The sequence below is a fragment of the Chroicocephalus ridibundus genome, chromosome 1 (genome assembly GCF_963924245.1).
Source record: "Chroicocephalus ridibundus chromosome 1, bChrRid1.1, whole genome shotgun sequence".
Taxonomy (NCBI): domain Eukaryota; kingdom Metazoa; phylum Chordata; class Aves; order Charadriiformes; family Laridae; genus Chroicocephalus; species Chroicocephalus ridibundus.
In genome coordinates, this window is record NC_086284.1 from 17,231,591 (window position 1) to 17,255,115 (window position 23,525).

General features: G+C 38.9%; 1 protein-coding gene across 2 annotated transcripts in view; it reads left to right on the plus strand.

The window, feature by feature from the left end:
* ARHGAP42 (Rho GTPase activating protein 42) overlaps nucleotides 1-23,525 on the plus strand; it is a 171,077-nt gene that overhangs the window by 136,400 nt on the left and 11,152 nt on the right. The window contains exons 12-22 of one of the 2 annotated variants that reach the window (XR_010070381.1): nucleotides 477-516; nucleotides 1,742-1,804; nucleotides 3,326-3,400; nucleotides 4,098-4,182; nucleotides 5,422-5,480; nucleotides 6,215-6,320; nucleotides 11,090-11,249; nucleotides 13,941-14,085; nucleotides 16,948-17,328; nucleotides 19,121-19,140; nucleotides 19,290-19,446. Coding sequence is in view for 1 of the 2 variants with exons in the window: in XM_063329837.1 (XP_063185907.1) it covers nucleotides 477-516; nucleotides 1,742-1,804; nucleotides 3,326-3,400; nucleotides 4,098-4,182; nucleotides 5,422-5,480; nucleotides 6,215-6,320; nucleotides 11,090-11,249; nucleotides 13,941-14,085; nucleotides 16,948-17,328; nucleotides 19,290-19,446 (1,271 nt within the window). In the remaining variant the exon portion in view is untranslated. The remainder of the gene's footprint in view (nucleotides 1-476; nucleotides 517-1,741; nucleotides 1,805-3,325; nucleotides 3,401-4,097; nucleotides 4,183-5,421; nucleotides 5,481-6,214; nucleotides 6,321-11,089; nucleotides 11,250-13,940; nucleotides 14,086-16,947; nucleotides 17,329-19,120; nucleotides 19,141-19,289; nucleotides 19,447-23,525) is intronic. The other variant, XM_063329837.1, reaches the window with a different exon arrangement.

A 23,525-nucleotide genomic window follows, 5' to 3' on the forward strand; every position in this document is an offset into this window, starting at 1 on the left:
TTACAAGCGTCTGCCTTGATTGAAACAGTACAGAAATTATATCAGTAGTTTTACTGAAATTTAACCCATTTGAAGTGTGCAAATCTGACTTCCAACACATTTTAGGTGCCTCAAAATTTAACACTATGAAATCCCTAGTCAATCTAGAATCTCAAGGCCGGCCTGAATAGGTTTCTGTGACACATCCCACTGTCCCTCTGCCTTCTCTCTCAGAGGATCAGTTGTTTAAAGCTGCAACACAACCAACACAGCGGGTTGTTGCCCTCTCCGCCTGTTCAGATCCTTGCTCAGGGCTGTTCACCTGGGCAAGTGCTGTGGGGGTAAACGTCAAGACAAGGTGAAAGGCAAGGCTGGCTTTCCCCCAGCAGCAAGCTAATACCCAGCATGTTGCAGCTAGCTTAACAACTCCCAACAAACCTGGCAATAAAGAATTTAAAGCACAAACATTGACATGCTGCACCTTTTTTTTTTTACAGATCTACACACTGCCAGCCATTATTAGCAAGAAGGAAGAAAGTAAGCTCTCTATTTATGTAGAGTTACCAAATATTGCTAGATTTCTGTAATGTCCTGGTTCCTAGATATGTGTGGACATGAGAGAGAGATTAATTGTTTTCCATTTTCTTTCTATTGCTATGAAATTACTGTTTGTTGGATTACATGATTGGGTTACACGAAAGCACGTCCTAAACTATGTAAACTGTGAGAAAGCCTTCAACTTCTGTATTACTATCAAACATAAATTGGAAGAAAATTTGATTGGCTCCAAAGCTACAATATATTTAAGAAATCTGTAAAAAGTTTCTATCAGGAGTTCAGTATACCTAAATGTAAGTACATGCCAGTGTGTTGAAATAATATGCCTGTGTGGATCACATCTTTTTGATTTTAGGTGTATATGCACCTATTACACTGAGTAATAAAATGAGTATATTTAAAGATACTATGAGATTTAGGCATATAATTGTATTAACGTTATATTAACACATATAAGTTATTAACATAATATATTAACACAAATATGTAAAAATAATTTAAATATATTTGTGGTTGTATGTTTCTCAGAGAGAGAGATGTGTCAGATATGGACGTACATCTTCATAGGAGGTATATTTGAGACTCCAGAAATCTAAAATTTAAGCCCTACCTCTGTTTTTTATGTGATGGTGCTTATTTTAATGGTGTCAAATACGCTGCTTTAAGATCTTCTTTATTTAGGTAGTTAGAGCAGTGAGCACTGAAGTAGAAAAATTAATGAGAAGTACATTCACTTGAAATAAGTTCACTAATTAAAGTCAATAACAAAGCTTGTTTTCCTGTGTTACCATTTTATGAGTGGTTATATGCATGTGCAGTGAACAAAGAATGTTGTTGTATTAAAACCAAGGAGTATATTCTGTTCATAATGTAGGTCCTGAACTCTTAGAAGCGTTTTCTTCAGCAGAGGAAAGGGAGTACAGGAATCTACTTTTAAAGCAACAAGCTTTCAGCTGTGCGCATAGAGAGGCTACTGATTTCTGAGAAAGCCAGCAGAATATTCCGCTCCTAATGATACACTAATGATCAACAAGTTGGGGTTTGAGTGCTAAGGATCTATCTACAAGAATACTGTTACAGAATAAGTGTCACAATCTCCTGGGTAGAAGTGTATCAGTCCTTGACTAATGTATGTATGTTGCTGTATGGAGATTTTGTGTATTGTTAAGTTAGAAAAGAATTACCTTTTTTCTTCTTTTTATAGTGTTCTTAAATGAAGCAGGTTTCAACTTTGTGAGGAAATGTATTCATGCTGTGGAAACAAGAGGTGTGTATTAAATCACAAATTACATATTAGATTATTATGAGTATTTTTGCTTAAATATTACTTTGATTAATTCCGCCTGTTTTGCAACTCTGAAATGTACTGCCTGCTTTACAACACACTTTGGAGTGTGTGTGTCATTTGGTTTGTACTTCTCACATTTTATCTGTGTGCTTTACACTTAAAACTGTTGCCACAAGTTCTGACAATAGTTTCAACATATCAATTAAGTGGGTTTTTTAAACATTTTCTGTAATTTCAAGTTGTTTAGACAGCTTAATACACAGTTGCACACATCTTTAGTCTTTAATTTGTGTGCACCAAATTGTGTTTTCTCATGTTAAAAATGGTGTGTGTTTCTGGTGTGAAACCTGTTTAAATGTTTAGAGATTCATTTTTGGTGGTGGCAATGTACAAAAAGAAAATAATAATCACTCTACTGATGAGTTGATATCTTGCAACTCACAGCAAGTTTTTAATTATCCCTTTTCACATGAAGAGGTCTGGCTGTATTGTCTTCCATAAAAAGAAGGAACCTTTTCCTGTCCGTGCACTGTACTGTCAGTGTGCAACTCTCTTCTGATGCAAAAGTCTGTGGTCTCTCTGTGCAACATTGAGCCCAACATGAATTCAGTTTCTCAGGTAACAACGTTATGTAGCTTTTGAATCACTGCTGACCCACACCGGTTCTTCTGGGGAAAAAAAAAAAAAAAAAAGGGTTTCAAAACAAAACACCTAGGTTATCTAAGTGAGATCAGATTTTGGAAGGTTGTTTCCAAAGGAAAAGTAGACAATGGTAAGACTTGAAATGGGGAAAAGGGAAGACTTTTAAATCCTGCTAATTTTAAAAGGCAGTTAAAAACAATAAAATTATCATCACTGGAATACTGCAATACTGTGTTGTGAATGTCATACTTTAAAGATTATTTGTTATTAGTATCTGTGCTATCAAAAAAAAAAAATAAAAATCCCAACAGTTGAAACTTACCGGTAAATTGGGACTTGATTGTCTCTATTTTGCATGGGCATTCTCAATGTCAGTTTTGCAACAGTATACAGTATATGTTTTTATTTTGGGTACAATCATTTCTCCTAAAAGTGTCAATCAAATCTTAATCAGAAGGGATGACGGTCAAAGCAAATATAGACGCATAGTGATTCCACTGAAGTCTAAGTAAGATAAACTTGTTGAGGTGTAATATGTTTCAAGACTGCTTTTGGGTCTTATTTTTTGCTTTTCCCAGCCATCTCCTTGTTGTTTACTAATATGGGTGATTTCTATGCAAAAGGGTTCTGTTAATGTAAAATTATGATTAGTGTATAGTGTGGTGTGGATTCAGTGGAATGCATTTGTCAATATCCCAGAAGAGAATTCAGTAGAGTAAAGCAGTACTGGAGAATGTAATAGTACAATTTTCCATAAATACATTTAGATGTTTTGAAAACATACACCAAGGATGCATCAGCGTATATTGGAATAACCTTATTTTCATTATTTTCGTTGTGCTTGTTTTCCCAATGTAGGTATTACAATCCTGGGGCTGTACAGAATAGGTGGGGTAAACTCCAAGGTGCAAAAGCTGATGAATACCATATTTTGTAAGTATCCAAAGTGAACCTTTGTCAGTGTGCAGTGTGTGCCCTGTGGTCCCTTTTGCCTTAACTGCTGTGCTTAGAAGAGTGTGTTATGATATTTACAATTTTGTATGTGCAGTTACTGCCACTAAATTGAATTTGCAGTCTTAAAGTAAGTGATCCATCTAACTAGTTTCTTATGTGCATTAGCATTCAATTTCTGCATGTAATGATTGATACACATGGGCAAATTATTGATAAAATGCATTTCTTCTTTTAGCTACAAAGTTCTCTTTATTGGTATCTATTTGGTGTATGTCAGAAGTGTTCCAAAGCTCAGTTCTCTAACAGAGCATAACTCAATTTAATAGGCCGTTGGTCTGCTCTTTCACTTTTCTTGCTAATTTGGCTCTCTGATGCCTGTGTTTGAATGTCTAAGCCAAATACGTTAGTAATTCTCTGTTGGCTTGGGCGGGCTTATTTTACACTTCAATACAGTGTATATAGTTGATGTTTACATGTACTAAATATGAGTGTTAAATTCATTTTTATTGGTACTTTGGCAGAGATTAAAAGATTCAAATTGATCAGATTGGTAGTTAATCCGGCTAATAAGTAGTCACATCAGATGAATGACTAATCTGTTAGCCTCTGTTTTGCTGCTTTTCTATTTAGTGTTTTAGTCAAACTATAACACAATCATAATTCAAATTTCTACTAGCCCCTAAATCTCCTCCTGATATGGATATTGATATGGAACTTTGGGACAATAAAACAATAACAAGCGGACTAAAAAACTACCTCAGGTAAGTATGACGCCACACAAATCTCAGTATTCCTTTTCTGGCCCACTAATCTTTTGTGTATTAATATCATATTACATTTCTTATCTCCATTAGCATGGTAATAATTGAGTATATTATTACCCTGCCTAATATCCCTGTGATTATATGTAATAATAAATCAAAAATTTGTCATGCACTTTCTGCCTTATTAAGATAGTTATGCCTTATATAGCCCTAAATTCAGCAGAATTTAATTAATTACTTGTTTTTATTTAAAAAAAATATGTGTTTGCCACAAAGCATGTTGTACTCAGTCTTTTCTTTTCCAAATCCCTTAATCGGTGTACCACGAGGTTTCATGGCATCATTGTTGGAGCAGAATAAAAATCTCCGCAAAAGCATAGGTTTTTATCCTATGCTGTCGATGCCTTCACCAACACAATATCTCTCCCACACTACCATTTTCTCTTAAAATTTTTGCTAATAGGAGACAGAACTATCAAGAATTATGGTACTTCTGAGATAACCCTTTTTTGGGTCTCAATCTATAACATTCAAAAGAAGCACAATAAAAAGCATCAAATCTGGATGGTGGATGTTCTGTGTCTTCCAGAAATATAGATTTCCTAAACCAGTCACCTAACAAAGGGCAGCATCAGAAATCCCTATTCACTTTGGAAAATTATAGGATTTGTGGCAGAATGCTCAAGTAGACTTTATTGAAAAGACTGTCTTTGCTTGAAGAAATTTGTGATACATCTTCAAAAGCACAAATCACTGTAGATACTGTATTTGTGAAATTAGAACATGAGCTATCAGTACCTGTGTGTTTGTGTCTATAATGCAATTCAGAGTCTGACTGTCAGATTCTTCTCGGATCTCTCAGATCAGAATTTCGGTCCCCAATTTCATCATGGTTTTGCCTTTCTTGGGAAAAGATTGCTTCTGCAGCCCACTGTACGGTGTTCTCAGCTGTAATTATTACTGTTCTACAGTATGGAAGCCAGAAAACAGTCAGTGCCAGTTGTATTTCCCTTATTAACTTACATGGTGACGCCAGATTCAACTCAAAGAGCTTTTCAGACCATGTACATGATTGACTTGTATACTACTTGCAATCAGTCATCACTGAATTGGGTTTCCTACAATAGACATTATGCAGATCTTGAGAGCTCACATAATCACGCCTATAAAACTTACAAAGACTTTTGAGTAATGCATTTTTTTAAATTTGATTTTTAATAATTTTTTTACAACCAGGTGTCTTTCAGAACCACTGATGACTTTCAAGCTGCACAAAGATTTCATTGTTGCTGTTAGTAAGTAAAGTAATACATATCCTTTCACGAAAGTAATATTGTTTCTAATCCTTGATCTCCTCAGTTACTATCCTGATTTTTCTCCTTGGTCTATTATTCAGTGATCCAGCCATGGATCCGAGTTCTTCCATGGCACTGTATGTGACAGCACAGTGCCACGTGAAAGCCCCAAAACAGAGAAGTGACACTAGCTGAAGCTGTTCAGTGGTTTGTTCTGATCTTTTTAGAGGTTCTGTGTGACTGCCTTCTGCATGAAATTTTGAACCTTGATTTATATGTTTGTTTGTTTGTTTTATATGGGCTGATAATTCTGTTATACTAATTAGATACAGAGATAGTAAGGTTCTTTTTCAAATTACTCCAGTTTAGAATTTGCAGTTATTTCCCCATTTCCTCTTGCCTTGATAACAATAGACGACACTCAAGAATTTTAGATATTTTAAATATCAAGAGGTAAAATCTTGGATTTCACTGCAGTGGCACATCGGGTCAATATTGCCACAAATTTCGTTCGTTCCAGTATTGGTGGTAACTGCTTTTGGCGAGTTACTTGAAATACAGATTTCAGAATGTTGTAATAAATATAATCAAATTGTCCTCATCATTTTAAAGGTTAATTGTGTTTGGCTCCTTGTAATGCATGTGTGTATTAGTGTACAGGCATTATTGCCATTTGTAGTCGCATTTTAGCACACATTCCAATTTATCAACAATATTTGTTTTCTGTTTAATAGAATCAGATGATCAGAACTACAGAGTTGAGGCAGTGCATGCGCTTGTGCATAAATTACCAGAGAAGAACAGAGAGATGCTGGACATCCTTATTAAGCACCTGGTCAAGTAATTATTTTTGATTTTTCTCTTTGGTATTATTGTAAGATGTGATTATTTCTGCTTTAAATTTGTCAGTGTTGCTTATTCCACTCTCTGTATTGAAACAATACCACTTGAAATTATGTTTAATTTCTAAAATGCTCTTATCAATGTAGCTGAGGAATACTCACCATAGAAACAAAAAATAACACCATAAAGAGTCACTAAGATGACCAACTGTGTTTATAAAATAAACCCACTCAATGTTTTCATTCACATTGCTACTTACTACAGGAGCTGGCACTAATTAAATTTAAGAAACATCTAAAACTATGCTAAGGTTTATAGAAAATGCTGGTTTGAATCTGACTTGAGGTCCCACACTGTTTCGGAAATGGAGAGTAAACTAATGTGGTAATACTTGTCCTTCACGTTTGATCTTATTTTTCTTTCTAACAGCTCTGAGGTGTAGTATCATTCGAAAACACTAATTTGAAGTATTATTATTTATGTCTATATAAATGTCCAAGCCCACTTCTGAATCTCCCTTGTTTCATCAGCTTCTCTGAGTATTAATTAAATGTCAGATGGAAAAGATTTTGCATTTATTTGAACTGCAGATGACCTTTTGTCTTCACTGAATTACACTTAGCACGTGCTGTGAGACAAAAAAGACAAGTTTTTAATCTCTTATGTCTCTCTATATCACTAGCTATGATTACATACCGTTATTACATTATAATTTATCCTGTTTCTGCATCAAACGTTATTCATCTAAGTTTTACTAAATCTTTGGTTGGGTGTCACTGATATTTGCTAAATACTTTTTGATTTAGGATATCAATAAAAATACTTCCTGATTTAGCATCCTGTATTCTTTTTAGTACATTTATCAATGATCTGGGAATGTGAATACTGAAACAGCAGTTGTCCAGATAAGGCCCACATGACTGAGATATATAGAAGACATAAAGAGAGGAGTCCATATTGTTTCCATTCCATTTATTATGTCCCAGCTATTTTGCCTTTTTGATCACAGCTTGAGCCACAGCCTGCAGTAAGCTGTCTACACTGGAGCCTAATACAGTTTTACTTCCTCTTATAGATGTGAGAACTTTGAAAATTTCTTTGATAGGAAATTATTTAGCCCTAATAAATTATTGTTAGTGCTGTATGTCATTAGCCCCTGGAGAGCTAACGCGATATGGAGCTGTGCTTCCATTGCAAAAACTGATTAGGCAGACCTTGCATCTCGTTAGACGTGGGGTAACCCAGAGAACCAGGTGAAAGCAAGTTTCATAAGTTTCCTTACTCGGAGAGTTGTCTGATTAGCTAAAAAAACATACTGTCTACTGCTTCGTAACCCCCTAAAAAGTTAAAACATTTGATGAGAGAGTAATGATTTCATAAAAGTTGCTTGGATGGAAGCCCCAAAATTAGAAATATATATACATAGGAACTGACTTATTTCTAGGCAGAAATAGTTATAGGCAAGGATTTCTTTCTTGATCTCTTTTCCTGACCTCTTTATTCTCAGTATGACCTCAGACGCATTTCCAAAGAAAAGCATGCCTGCAGTATTCCCTTCTTGAATTGTTCTCTTTAACTCTTGCCTGTCATATCTTGGATGCAATTCTCATTTCTGATAAACTTCACTTTATGGTTTTATACTGAAAACTTCCAGTTCTTTTCTTTCCAACGTTCAGTTCACCCCTTCTGATTTCTCATATGATTTGCCAGGTGTTGTTTACTGTAGCAATTCTAATGAGACTGAATTAAAAATTAGTCTCTTGAGTGTATTAGTTATCTTCCTTCCTCATCTTTTTCCTACTACTGTGTGGAGATTTTTCAAGTAGCAAATGGCAGACAAAGTACCTAATTTTATGTAAATGGAAAACTATGAAAAAAAATCAGCCTCTTGCTTCTTCACGTTTTTCTTTAAAATCCAATTTCAAAATGTGCATCCTTTCCCTGTATTTCTTTTAGCTGTTCAGTTCCTTTATGTATGCTTTTGTGCCAAGGTGAAAATACTATCAATATCTTTAACTATGGGTTATAAAATAAGGATAATATTCTTTTTTCTTGGGTGAGGTCTTAAGGTCTTTATATCTCTGCCTACCTTGACTTTTTTGTTACTGTGCAAATTTAAACGTGATCTAGATGTTGTGGGATGTAGAACATACTAAAAACAAACAAACAAACAAACCAGCAAATCCTGAAAAGCACCCTGCAGAGAGGTGATACCGTGTGAGTATATACTCAGTCAACAGCTAGGCAAACACGGGAAGTTTGGTGGTTTTTTCTGATAGGTAACTAATTTATTCTTTTTTTAACCTTCCTAGTCAAATTACCTGTCAACTTTAAAGATAAATCATTCTTTGGTATGATATAATAACAGCATACTTTCCTAAGATAGATAGTCAGGAGACTGCAGTCTGTCAGTATCAAAAATTTACTGGTGTTATATCAAAGAAAGAGATTTAGGGGAGAAAACAACTGCACCTTAATGAATGCTTTACAGCTGCCTGAAATGCATGATTACCTTGGCCTGTATTCAGTAGCCCAGCAACAGTAGGACTGGTACAGGGGAAACTTGGTTATCAAAATGCTCCATTTACAGGCCTGGGTTTTTTCTCTTGTGGAAGAAATTGAGCCTTTGAAGTGCTTTATAGAAAGTCCTTTCTGGTTACAATGTTATTAAATTCACCATTCCCTTTATTAACAAAGCTACCAAATTTGTAACGAAGGAAACCCAAACACAGGACAAACACTACTTTCTGTCTCATGCTACAAGACTATAGTGTTTGTCTAAGGGAGCTTAACAGTTACTGTGCAGCACAAAGCAGAGTAACATTGCAAAGGGTTGGGGGTTTTTTAAGGTTTTTCTAACAAACATAGAGATGGGTAATTCGAAATTACATTGTCATTAAAATGCTAGTGGACTTCCCAAACACCCCTTAGTCACCTAAACCAAACCTGAGATCTGTTACGGAGAAAATTAGATTAAGGTAATTAGCTAAAAATGTGCTTTAACAAAGTAGTAATTTTCATGATACGGCTTTCAAATAACCATCTCTGCCATTGTGTCTGTCTGAAGTAAAATTCTGGAAAGTTTTTTTGGCATAACTTAATGAAGCAACATAGGAAACATGTAAGAAGGTAGGCATTTAATTTCCTGCAGTTTATAATCATGTTGTGTCCGATACAACCCCCTTTCCTGTGTTTCTCCTGCTTCTTGATGTAAGCGGGGTGCTGAAACATTCCTGTTCTAAATATGAGGGCACTAGTACTTCATTATAGAAGTAATTGTCCAGTCTATCTCAGCTCTCTACCAAGATAACTCTACTATTCTGTGTATCATTAGTGCCTACTCAACAGCGAGACTGAGAGAAAGGGTAATGTGTGAGTCCAGACATGGGTTTCATCCTGATCTTAAAAAAATACCCCGGTCGCCTTGGGGAAAAAATCATATTCTTTTTGTCACTGCCTTTTTTAATCTTTCTAAGGGGATAGTATTTGTGTTATTTGCTACGAAACCCTGACATCAGATAGATCATTTTGGTAATGTTTGTATAGCATTTTAAGAACAAATCAAGGTATCTGAGAATATTATTGGAAGGAAAACGTAGCAGATGTCTCCATAAACTTGATTAACGAAGGCTGTCAGAGAAAACCAGAAGATAAGTTTGCTCCTACCTGCTAGTCTTGTAGTAAATTATAGATTTTACTGTTTCTTAATTTTAAAAGGTACAAAGGTTATTTTTATTATATAGAAAATGGCTAAAAAGGCTCAGCTTGACAATGATAGCAGATAGGAGTGAGAAGGAAAAGGAAACTGAACAAGTGCCTTGTAACTGATTCTATTTGGTAGCAGATTCAGTAAAATTAAGCATTAAGGCAATTATAAAATCTTTACTTGGCATGATATTTCTCAGACATGAGGCAATAGGGCAGCTGTGACTGGAGAATCACTGGCAGTTATTTCAAAGGATTTATGATCATGTGTTTTTTATTTGGCAAATCTTATTCATAAGGAGAGAAAAGGAGCATTGAGGATTAGTGATCGATGGTTTTCATTTTACTATGTGATGAATTAGTGGAAAAGCTAAGTTTCTAAATTCTACATTAAGAAGAAAAATGACAGAAAAGGTACAGTAAGCAACAATAGAATATACAGAAGTAAAAGGTTAATATAGTTTAAAGCCAGAAGATGTCATTGTGATCACCTAGTGTTATTTATACCACAGAAACAATGATTTCATTGACCCTATTGTCAACCTCCTATGTTTTCAACGCATTGAGATCCTATTGCAATGTAAGTGTTTTCAGTAACTGCCTTTCCTTTACATGAACGCTAAGGTATATGGTTGAGCTCTGTTATATCATAGTATTTTCAGTCAATCAAACATCAAGTATTTGAGTTCCTGTATAATCACTGGGGAGAGACAGGTACCTACCTGAAGACTCCTAAACTTCAGATGGTCTGGATCTCTCCATGGAGACCTTCAAAGCTAGTTGCTTTTCCCTGTCAGTTATGTCAGGAACTTAAATACTTACTCTAGGAAGATATAGTCATTACCTATTAAGTTATTGCAGGGTGGGAGCCTTAATGGAAATACAGTAGTTGTACTACACGGCATTTTGACTCTAGTAAAAGTGAAAGTTTAAAACATGTTTTTAAAGTGGAGGCATGAACTTGGGATCTTGTTAAAGAAATAGTCTTACCGGGTTTTTGCCTGTTGGAATTGTAGTTTAGGACAACTATTTAATTGCATATTGTTTGTGTTCATTTAAAGGGTATCATTACACAGTCAGCAAAATCTAATGACTGTATCCAACCTTGGTGTTATCTTTGGACCAACTCTGATGAGAGCCCAAGAAGAAACCGTGGCTGCTATGATGAACATTAAGTTTCAGAATATCGTCGTTGAAATTCTGATAGAGCATTATGAAAAGGTAGAAAGACATTATCTGACTGTTTTGTGATAAAGTGGAACTAAGATCTCGTTTTCATTACCATCCTTAAGTTCTGAAGAATAAGAGAACTAGCATTTGTAGAAGGTCATTTATAGAAAGAATACCTTCTTCACATCCCATGCTATGGATCTGTATTCCTAGCAAGTCTTTTGTGGCTGTGCAAGGTACAGATCCAAGGCATAACCTCATATGTTTTGAAGGAGTTGCTCTGAATCCTCTGTTGCTTTCTGAAGATTGCTGTGTCCTTCTTATATATAGAAACAGAATGAGAAGGTCACAACTTTGCTCACAGCTCCTCCATCTCTCTCATGCTAGCAGTGTATGAAGGTTCGCTCTGGGTGGAACATGGTCATGGTCAGTCTTTCTGACCATGGCTGTCCTTTGGGGATGTGCCAGCTGCACAGTGGAGAAGTAGTCCCACCTAATGTCATGAAACACCAGCCACCCTTCAGTTCCTCTTTATGAGCAACATCAATGTGGATCCCCAACACAATCCCCCGTTTCTGCACGCTGTATCATTTTTCATGTGTGTAGTTACTAGATCAAAAGTAAAAAAGCAAAAAAGAAAAAATAATGTATCTTAGATGTAGGTTTTATTCCTAGTTACAAGTTTTAAGCCCATTATGTCTTTGTGATTTAAAAGTTCTTGAATACTCTGGAACATACAGACTTCTCTAGCTACTTTTTTTGCTTTGAAGAAAGGCATGTCTGTGACTGCCTAGTTTATTTTGTTTTCCCCAAAGAGACCAGTGACAGCAAAGGTCCATTTCAAACTCTTTCCTGGAAGATTGAGTGAGACCTGTTTCAGGGCTTGAGAAGGAAAGTTCGTGAAATCTTAAGTACTTAACTTTCAGTCACTAGCATTGCAGGTATCAACATCACTGAAAAGCCTCCTCAGATTTTAGTTTATTTTAAACTATTTGATTTCAGAACTCATCAGAACAGTCAAGACTTCCTTTACTTGGTCATCAAAAGAAATTTTATTTTGGGGGTCTTTTGTTGATAGATATGACCTTCTCTGACGACTAGGAAAACAAAGTGAAAAAAGTTTGGGTTTTTTCCATTTCACGTTACTTAGCTAAGGGACAGTTCCCAGTCAATAAAAGGATCTCCTGCACTGGTTGGTCAGTAAGTACTGACAGTACTGCTTGGTATTATCAGTTATATTTCATGGGGACTCCTCAAACTCGGTATGATACTGATAGCCTCCTTGCCTGTAACTCCAAAACATGTGTATTACATGTTTCCAACACTGAATTTCCCTTCCAAAAAATTACAAGCTCATTGAATACAAAGACCATGGCTGCACAACTAAAATCACCCTTGCTCTATTTCTCTGTCTACAGACATAATTTTGTATTGATGTGCTACTCACTAATGCCTAATACAGTATTAATATACTTCAAGACCATCTCAACGTGTCCATTAAAGTATTTGCTACCAGAAAAGTATATTTGCTTTCTTCCACTTGTCTGAGTGGCATGGAGCTATCTTTTCATTGCTTGCTTCATCCTCTTCTGGGAGTGCCTATTGGTAGGGTATTCAGAAATCCTTGCAGAGATCTGTTTTGGCATCGCGTGGTATTTAACCTACGACACTTGTTCCTCTCTACACTATGGAGATTGGACACTTCTAATTCCTTCAGTAGCTTAACTGAATAGGCATTCTTTGTCTGTAAAACCTCTTCTCCATTCCACAGAACTAATTCCACCTCCTTCCACAGAATGCCATAAGAGATACTCAGTAGAGTTTACAGGCTATGCTAGGAGGAATAGGTGAGAGAGGACATCTGGAAGAAACACACGCAAATCTTTTGGTTGTATTTCTTGCTTTGCTCATCCTCCAAGGCAATTATCATTTTTACTAGAAGTATCCAAAAGGGTTCTTAGGTTCTTTCAAGACCTGTACTGCTCGTGTCTTGGATATTGCAGAACAGGTGATACAGATGAAAGTCAAGCAAATTACAGGACTTTCTGTATTGTCCTTGCTGGGAAGCGTGCCATGCTTATCAGCAAAGAGTTCTTCAAAACCTCATGTGTACCTGTGTCAGATCGCAGTAGTCAGATACAGAAAAAATTTTAGTTTTTTCTGCAGTAATGAAGTGCAAAATTGACCAGTGGTAAAAGTTGTATGTAAAAGAGAAAAATCAGGAAATGCTCTGAACATAAAGATGTTCCTCATCAAACTTGACGTATTTGTCAAAATAAAATGGTTTTCTGAAATAGAAACTGGTTTGTAATAAATTATGACTAAAACAAATTTATGTTATATACAAAATCTTTCATAGAAACACAGAGAAAAAAATCAATCTTTTCATAATATTTTAAAAAAATTATTATTTCTTGGGCAGGAGTTAGTTGTAAGCACATATTGTAAGTTTCACAATGTAGACACCAAGCACTTCTTAACAAGCACTTAGAAAATAGAACTATTTTTATAGAAGAAATATTTTGGTATAATTAGTATAAATTTTATGTGCAGCTCAGTATTGTAGTTCTTAGATTGTAAAATGAGATGAGAGCAAAGCTTATATTCTGTGAATTTACTCTTGTAATGCATTACAGCATTAATTTCAGGTGTAGTGGTGAGGAAAACAAATGGAAGTGTAAGAGTACCTCTATTGTTTACGTCATTTATTTTCCCTTCTTTTTCTTTTTTTTAATCATGCAGATATTTCACACTGCACCAGATCCCAATATTCCTCTTCCCCAACCTCAGTCCCGATCAGGTTCAAGAAGAACACGAGCAATTTGTCTCTCCACAGGTTCACGTAAACCCAAAGGAAGATATACACCATGTCTAGCAGATCCTGACAGTAAGTTTGTCCTTGTTGACTCATTATCTTCCTTCTTAATGTCTTGTCTTTTAACTTTCCTGGATAATATCCATTAAGTATTGTATTCCAATAATTGCAAGCATAACAGTTGGGGGTTGGTCAGCTTTTTAACCTCTGTGAGTCACAGCCGCACTGTTGAATGACTGCATTCCTTGCTCCTCTCATATGAGAAAGGATGTTTGGTTTTAGGCAAGTCTTGTATTGCGTATAGTGTTCAAAAATCATTTAGAGTAGACTCTATATTCTTATCTAAAGGTAGGCTACTTTGGAACTCAAAAGTTCATTACATGAAATTGATCTCGTTTGATTTTAAGATGATTGTTAAGGTTGGGAAACTGTAAATAGAATCTTTCCTCTCCTCCTGTAATAAATGTAATTCAGTCAAGGTCAGGAGATCAAAACCATTCCTTGGCTTTCTTCACATGCATGAAACTGTGGTCATTGGTTCAAAGTCAGCCACTGCCTAGGTTGCCAAAACCACTGAAACTTTGTTAGTTTTTCTGGAATAGAAACAAACTCTAATATTTTGTGGAGAAACAGTGTATTTATCATATGGCTTACTGTTCAACAGCGGGGAGTTATGTTTATAATTAAGCACTGCTTAGAATGCTTATTCATTTTCATGTAGATGTGACTATTATAAAGTCTCACTTCATTCGTTTTCATCTAGTGGGCTGTCACTTTTTTAGATACTGGCTGTACCAGTAAGAAGTATTGAAACTTCAGCAAAGATTAAGTTGTTGACAGTTCCACTACTGCAACAGACTTTCAAAAGAATTTCTGTGTCCCTTGGTTCCTCAAGGAGGTTGCCATGAAACTGGTACAATAAGTTAATCCACAGTTAAGGTATATCTGCTCTTGAGGATCTGTAGTAATTCTAAAGTCTGTAATGTTAGGAAATGTATCCTCAGTATACTCTTGCACAGGTGCTGCGTTTTCCGTGTTTGTGGTACATGATTCCAGCCAGTGAGAGTTTAAATACTAAATTAGAGCAATAGCTGTCTGCACATCGACTGTCAGTGTGAATGGCAGGGGAGCCCAAGTAAGAAGTTACAGAGGAACCGTCAGTTACATTCACCAGAGGACAAACTGGGCAAGTTTCAAATGGTTTTCACTGTGTAAATGCAATGAATGAATGCCAGCATAAAAAAAAGGGTCATTTCTGCACAGGCGTTTTGCAGAATGTATGCAAGCTCCCGCTTCTTCCTTCAGACACGTCTTGTGCTGGCAGCTTGATTGGAACCAGGTCTGACCCAAGAGCTCTCCACTCGTGCTTTGCTTGCTACCTCAAGCTCAACACTTGCTTACACAAGTTCCCGTTAAGATCTCGCTTGTGCCTGGAAGGCCAAGGCAGAAGCAGAGTTATTCTCCTTGCCAGATACCTCTAGGTGTGGCTGGAGACAGGCAAGAGAGAGCCTTGGCATCTGGCAGTAGCAATTTCTGAAGTACTAGGTGGTTTTAAGTCATCATTTAAATGAAGCACGAACGCTTAACTATATTGCAAGAAATTAAGGAATTCTGTATGGCATGACAAAATGAGATATAGGTTTCAGCTGGTAGGGAATGTTAGAAAATTATAGAAAATGCATCTGAAAAATTTAGGCTTCAGCCAGTCTTGCGATTTTCAAGGGACTAATGGTCTGTAAAGGAGCAAGATGGGGGACAGTTTAATCTGAAATACCAGAATTCTGGCCAGAAGTGGACAGAATATTTTACAGTACTGTACCAATGGCACTGCTGTTGTCAGATCGGCTCACTGTGCAAGGCACTGGTATTTGTGACCTTATCTGTAGTATTGTGTGTGGTTATGGTCACTTGTTCCCAAGGATATTGAAACATTTGGAGGCAAAAGCAGCTATATCATATTGATATCTTATAACTACTGTGTGGTTGAAGAATATGTATGCCCTGCTTCTTGTGAAATTTGTGAATTACATCTCCTGTCTTTTGGGAAAAAATCCTACCGGAAACCAATGTATGACTTACTAGACTGAATCCAGTCTTCAAAATAATTCAGTCCTCACTGTCCTATAGGCCAGTCCTTCCTCAGTTCTGATGAGCGTTCCTACCTTTATATCATCAGCAAATTTCTTTAGGATATTCCTGCTTTTTGTTGCAAAAGATTATTGGAAACAAAATCAGTACAAAGATTTTTGTGTAGGTTGGTAAATTTCTCTAATATCAGTCTAATTAAAGAAATTTGTCAAATGTTCATCATTTAGGTTGCAAATAAAGGAATGAGTTGTTTTCCTTCTGCAGGATAGATATTTCATGAAAAGTATGATGACTCAGAAAACAGGATATCTATAGCTAGACTTATGGACTAGTGTTACAGAGACCGCAGAGATCCTCAGCAGCTTGGTAACCAAAGTAAAATTTAATTCTTGCGCCTGCTGGCAATAAAGCCATGCATTTAAGAACATAAGTGTGACAAGCACCACAACATTTGCCTTATCATGGAAATCCAGCAAGATACTCACCACAAAGATACTGTAACATCATAACTGTTGAATTTTCAAGGATTATTTGTGTTGCAGGCAGTTATTTTAAAATGCAGACTTCTGTGTGAAATAGTTTAGCCTGTAGCTCATTACGTTCATCAGCTCTAAAAAAATAGCCACAAAAGGCAGCTGCTTCAGGTTAAAGGTAGGAATGTGTGTGAAACTCAGAGTAACTAAGTAGATATTTTGTGTTAATAATCATTGCCTCTGAAACCTCATATTAATGATTTTGATGACAAGTAAGGTACAAGCAGATAAAGGTGGCATGAGAGTAATGCACGTGATTAGAAAAAAATAATGTTTTTTTCTCTCTTTCTCCCCTCTCCTCATTCCTCCCTAGGTGACTCGTACAGCAGTAGCCCAGACAGCACTCCCATGGGCAGCATTGAATCTCTCTCTTCTCACTCCTCCGAGCAGAACAGCACCACCAAGTGCGCGCCCTCGCAGCCCAGGGAGAAGTCAGGAGGGATTCCATGGATTGCCTCTCCGCCTTCTTCTAATGGCCAGAAGAGTTCAGGTCTCTGGACTACAAGTCCAGAATCCTCATCAAAGGAGGATGCAACCAAAACAGATGTCGAGTCAGACTGCCAAAGTGTAGCTTCTGTCACTGGACCAGAGAACGCCTCTCCACCAACAGACCTGACCAAAAAGAGTTCTTACAGTCTGTCTGGGCTGAAAAGGTCTTCAGCATCTTCCCTTAGATCAATTCCATCAGCTGAAGGTAATTTCCAAGGTTGTTTAAAGACATCAGTGTTTACTGTGACACATAGAAAACAAGAGCTGCATCTGAAAGCTAATGATATTCACGAATCTTTTGTGTTTATTTTCTTAATTTTTGTGGTATGTTCTTTCAGTCTTCAAACTGCTTCTGACATAGTCCCATTGTTTATTAACTGTAAAGTTCACACAGCTTAAAAGCTAGAAGTGTTTCTCAGAATTTAGAGTACTCTCTATCCTGCTCTGCCTTATGGTATAAGAAGAGTTGGTAACTATGGTTTATCACTGTATCAAAGGAATGAATCCTTGAAACATGACTGATATTGATGAAAGCTAGCATTTAAATTAAAAAAGCACCAGGCTTAACATGTTTAGTAAATAGCAGTTTTGTCACTCCTTGTCGATTATGTATAGTTATGTTTTTTACCATCTATGCTTTTAGTTGAGATAGGACTGGACAGATGGGATAAAAAGGTAATCCCTGGCATGAAACTTATGTCCGATACCCTGCTGATGGAATAGCTGCTTCATTCTGCCCTACGTGCATGGTTTGATATCCACTACTGCAAGTAGATTAGCTTGAACACAAGATTATGGCTGAATGGTCCTGTACATGGACATGATGTGCAAGAACAGACACAAGTTTGCAAACCCAACTTTAGAAATCCAATTTCAGTGCACAAGTTAGGACACCAGTCTTTCTGTTCAGTCAGAGAAGGACGCCGCTTCGAAGAACACCTTCTGAGCACCTAAGTTGAGCCTATATCCCAAATAAGCCTGTAGACAAGGCTCCTTCCGAGGCAGAGAAGCTTCGTAATTTAGACATTTCTGCTAAATGCTAAGTTAGCTGAAATGCCTGTGAACCCCTGCTGTGTCTGTGATTACATGAGGTGATATTGCACTATATTGACAGCTATGTGGAAATGACTTCAGAAGAAACACCTTCTGAGCTGTCAATAGTATAAGTAATACAAGTACGCGTAGGGTAAGTATGTGGTTGTGTGCAAAGTCCTAAAAGTTTAAGAAAGTTCTCTCCCCTCTGCCCCCCATGGAGTGTGCGAGCTTTTTCCTAAGACTTACAGATATGAAGTAGTGTTATATTAAAAGTATTAATAATTTAGCATAATAATAATTAACAATAATTTACAATATAGAATAATACCATAGAATTAACATATTAATAATATAGGTATTGGTTTCCTATTTTGGGATCTCTTTGTATTATGACAGCTTTTAGAGCATTATTAAGCATTTGTTCTTCTTGGGAATAAAGAAACACAGGAGCAGATGCAGTTATTGTCTTGCAGAATATATATGTAAACAGGGCAGCAGTCCACAGACAGATCAGCTTAAAGGATACATGTGGTCATGCCTTGTATTCATTAAGAGAACTTTTTTTGTGTGCAGTACAATCTGTACAGCTATAGATTTGTTTTATCAAGTTACAGTAGCAATTGTTTTAGGCAACTCGTATCATTAATTTCTAAGTATTTTTCCTAAACTTCATGCACTGGATACTGAAATATTAATTCTTACAAATTAACGTGGTCTGATTTCATAGTGGACGCTGCTTTGAGCAGGAATTTGGACTAGATGACTTCCTGAGATGCCTTGCAACACAAATTTTTTCTACAATTCTACGCAGTGTGCTACTTTATAAATGTTTTTATTGTCACTTTTTAGTGAACATACTGTCTAGCCGTTTCAGTACAATGTAATTTTTTAGCCTTCACAATTTTAATGTCATTTTTTCATTCTTACTGTTGGTCCTTTTCTCCTGGCTTTCTGCCTGAAAGACTGTTTCTTCTCTGCCTTAGTAAGTACTTTCTCTACCTATTTTACTTCTTTTTTTAGAAAAAACAAACAAAAAAAATCCAACAACAAAAACTTTGCATGTTAAACACTTGTTGTGAAACAACTTCAAATTAGCTTTAATATTCCCTATAATTTGGTTGTTTTCTTTAGGTAACAAAAGCTGCAGTGGATCTATACAGAGCTTATCTTCAACAGATACCAAAGATACACCAAAGCCTCCACCAAACCCTGATTTGCCTCCCAAAATGTGCAGGAGATTAAGATTAGATACTGCATCAAGTAATGGCTATCAAAGACCAGGATCTGTGTAAGTCATCAAGGCCCTTTGGAGATTTGTGTTATGGTATTGCCTACTATAAAGTCATCCCAGAGAGCTACATAAGTAGTTGAAAAAGCATCCATGAATACTTGATTTGAATATTTCTGTATTTGTGAATTACTTATCTAGCTTCATTAAAATTATAAACAAAGGAGACACGGCACAAAGTCTGTTGAAGTCGGTTGAAAGACTCCCATTGACTTCATTAGATTACAGATAAGGTCTATAATGAATAAATCTATCTTTGGAAAGTGATCGTATTATTATCTCTGCTTCTTCTGGAATTTAATGTTTCAAGGAGCATAAATGCCACTTACTGTCCATGCTGTAACGTCAGGAAGATCATCAGATCTTATTGTGTAAGACCAAAATTGGAGAAAGGAAAAAAAAACCACAAACTTGTGCTCTGAAATGTCTTTGGTTGCTGCCTGTTAAATAGTTGATATCTTTGTTTTTTCCTAACAGTTGATTGATGGGGTTTTTTTTGGGGGGAGGGTAGAAAGGAGGATAGTTCTAAGCAGTAGAGATTATAATTTAGCTCATTGAGATTTGGGTTAGCAATGTTTCTCAGTGCTTTTAGCACAAATTTAAGAGTCAGAAGATCATTGCTGTAATTGTGACTTTGCCTCAGGATATCTCAGTCCCTGTGAACAAGTAAGTCTCTACTGGGGAAGGGAATCGCGGCAAAAAAGGCCGGGAAAGGGGCTCGTTTTTGAGGCTTTTCCAGCCTGGAAAAGCGGCCAGCCAGAGCCAGTGCCCAGCGCTTCCCAGGGTGGTAACAGCTGAGGAGGAGCGGGGTGGAACCAGCACCCCACACACAAAAGCAGCCCTTCGGGAGCGCAGCGACCAGGTCGCTGGGCACCGACCAAACCAGCAGCGAGCGGGCGTTCCCTGGGTGTCACCCACGGAACCGCCCGGGAGCACCAGAGAGGGGTGCACATCGGTGAGGCAACACTAGCGGTGGACATGGTCTCCACCAGGTCTGTAGCCAAAGCCAGAAGGAATAAAGCGACACGAACGGACGTGATGAAGAGACGTGCAGCCGTCCAGGCGACGGGCTGCATGGAATGTCTGTCGCTCTGGCAGGAGGACAGCAAAGACGGTACCTGTGTGCGCTGCGACCAGGTAAATGATCTGCTCAGCCTGGTGGCTGCGCTTAAGGAGGAAGTGGAAAGACTGAGGAGCATTCAGGAGTGTGAAAGGGACATTGATTGGTGGAGCCACAGCCTGCCATTCTTGGGGAAAAAGCAGCAGGAGGAGGCTCCACGAGAGAGAGGATCCCCTGCCCTCTTGTCACCAGGCAGAAGGAGGGGAGCTGGGAGAGGATGGGGGGGAATGGAAGCAGGTACCTGCTCGCGGCAGCAGGAGAGCCCCCTCCAGACCCCCCATCCCCCCCCAGGTGCCCGTACCGAACAGATACGGGCCTCTGGAGGTAGATGGGGAGGGAACTAAGGATGCTGATAAAGCCCCATCCAGGGAGTCGCCGAAGCAGCCAGCTCCACGCGTTAAGGCTGCTGCTGTGAAGAGCAGGAGGAGGGCAATAGTCACAGGGGGTTCCATTCTGAGGGGAACTGAGGGTCCCATATGCAGGCCGGACCCTTCCCACAGGGAGGTCTGTTCCCTCCCTGGGGCCCGTGTTAAGGATACAGCCAGGAAGCTTCCTGGCCTGATACGGCCCTCGGATTATTACCCTCTTTTGATCTTACAGGCAGACAGTGAGGAGCTGGAGAGTAGAAGTCTGAGGGCAATGAATAAAGATTTCAGGGCCTTGGGACGGCTTGTCAAGGGTTCGGGAGCACAAATTGTGTTCCCCTCTGCCCTTCCAGCTTTGGGGACTGAGGAATGGGTAAACAAGAAAATTGGACGGATCAACACCTGGCTCCAAAACTGGTGCTACGAGCAGGGTTTTGGGTTCACTGATCATAGTTTGATCTACAGGACACCGGGCCTGCTCACTAAGAATGGGAAAACCCTATCCCAAAAGGGGAAGAGGGTATTAGGCCAAGAGTTAGCAAGGCTCATGGACAGGGCTTTAAACTACTATCGAAGGGGGAAGGGGATAAAACCAGGCCCACTAGTAATGAGCCTAGGGATAAAGGGCCAAGGATGGGGGTGAAATCGGTAGCCCAGCTCAAGTGCGTCTACACGAATGCACGTAGCGTGGGCAACAAACGGGATGAGCTGGAAGCCATTGTGCAGCAGGACAGCTATGATGTAGTTGCCATCACGGAAACGTGGTGGGATGACTGTCACGACTGGAATGCTGTGATGAAAGGCTATCAGCTCTTCAGAAGGGATAGGCAAGGGAGGAGAGGCGGGAGTGTGGCTCTGTGCATTCGGGAATGTTTCGATTGTATAGAGGTAGATTCCAGTGATGATAAAGTCGAGTGTTTATGGGTAAGGTTGAAGGGGAAGGGAAATAAGGGAGATGTTGTGCTGGGAGTATGCTACAGGCCGCCTGGTCAGGATGAGGAGACAGATGAGGTATTCTATAAGCAGCTGGCTGAAGTCTTGCAATCGCCAGCCCTTGTTCTGGTTGGGGACTTCAACCTGTTGGGTATCTGCTGGAAATACAACACATCAGAGAGCAGGCAGGCTAGGAGGTTCCTTGAGTGCATGGAAGATAACTTCCTGACACAACTGGTAGGGGAGCCTACCAGGGGAAGTGCCTTGCTAGATCTACTGCTCACAAACAGAGAAGGACTAGTGGGAGATGTGGTGGTCAGAGGTCGTCTTGGGTTTAGTGATCATGAAATGGTCAAGTTTTCAATTCGTAGTGATGTAGGGAGGGGGGTTAGCAAAACCTCCACCTTGGACTTCCAGAGGGCAGACTTTGACTTGTTCAGGATGCTGGTTGAGAGAGTCTCTTGGGAGACAGTACTGAAGGGCAAAGGGGTCCAGGAAGGCTGGACGCTCTTCAGGAAGGAAATCTTAAAGGCCCGGGAGCAGGCTGTCCCCAAGTGTCGCAAGTCTAAAGGGCGGGGAAAATGGCCAGTCTGGATGAATAACGAACTTCTGATGGGACTTAGGAATAAAAGGAGGGTTTACCACCTTTGGAAGAAGGGACAGGCCACTCAGGAGGAGTACAGAGATCTTGTTAGGTTATACAGAGAGAAAATTAGGGAGGCAGAAGCCCAGCTGGATCTCAACTTGGCCACTAACATTAAGGACAACAAAAAAAGCTTTTATAAATACATCAACAAAAAGAAAGCCAGGGAGAATCTCCATCCCTTACTGGACGCAGGGGGGAAAGTTGCAACCAATGATGAGGAGAAGGCTTAGATACTTAATGCCTTCTTTGCCTCTGTCTTCAATAGTCAGACCAGCTATCCCCAGGGTGCTCAGCCTCCTGAGCTGGAAGATAAGGATGGAGAGCAGAACAACCCACCCATAATCCATGAGGAAGTAGTCAATGATCTGCTTCTGCACCTAGACGCACATAAGTCTATGGGGCCGGATGGGATTCACCCAAGAGTACTCGGGGAGCTGGTGGGAGAGCTCACCAAGCCTCTCTCCATCATTTATCAACAATCCTGGTCAACAGGGCAGGTGCCAGGTGACTGGAGGGTGGCTAATGTGACGCCCATCTACAAGAAGGAGGATCTGGGGAACTACAGGCCTGTCAGCCTGACCTTGGTACCAGGAAAGATCGTGGAGAGGATCATCTTGAGTGAGCTCTCATGGCAAGTGCAGGGCTGCCAAGGGATCAGGGCCAGCCAGCATGGGTTTAAGAAAGGGAGGCCCTGCTTAACCAACCTGATCTCTTTCTATGACCATGTGACCCACCTTCTGGATGCGGGGAAGGCTGGGGACGTTGTCTGTCTGGACTTTGGGAAGGCCTTTGACACCGTTCCCCACAGCATTCTCCTGGAGAAGCTGGCGAATCACGGCATAGACAAGCGTACTCTTGGCTGGGTTAAAAACTGGCTGGATGGCCGTGCCCAGAGAGTTGTGATTAATGGGGTGAAATCCTCTTGGCGGCCGGTCACCAGTGGTGTCCCTCAGGGCTCAGTTTTGGGGCCAGTTTTGTTTAATATCTTTATCAATGATCTGGATGAGGGGATTGA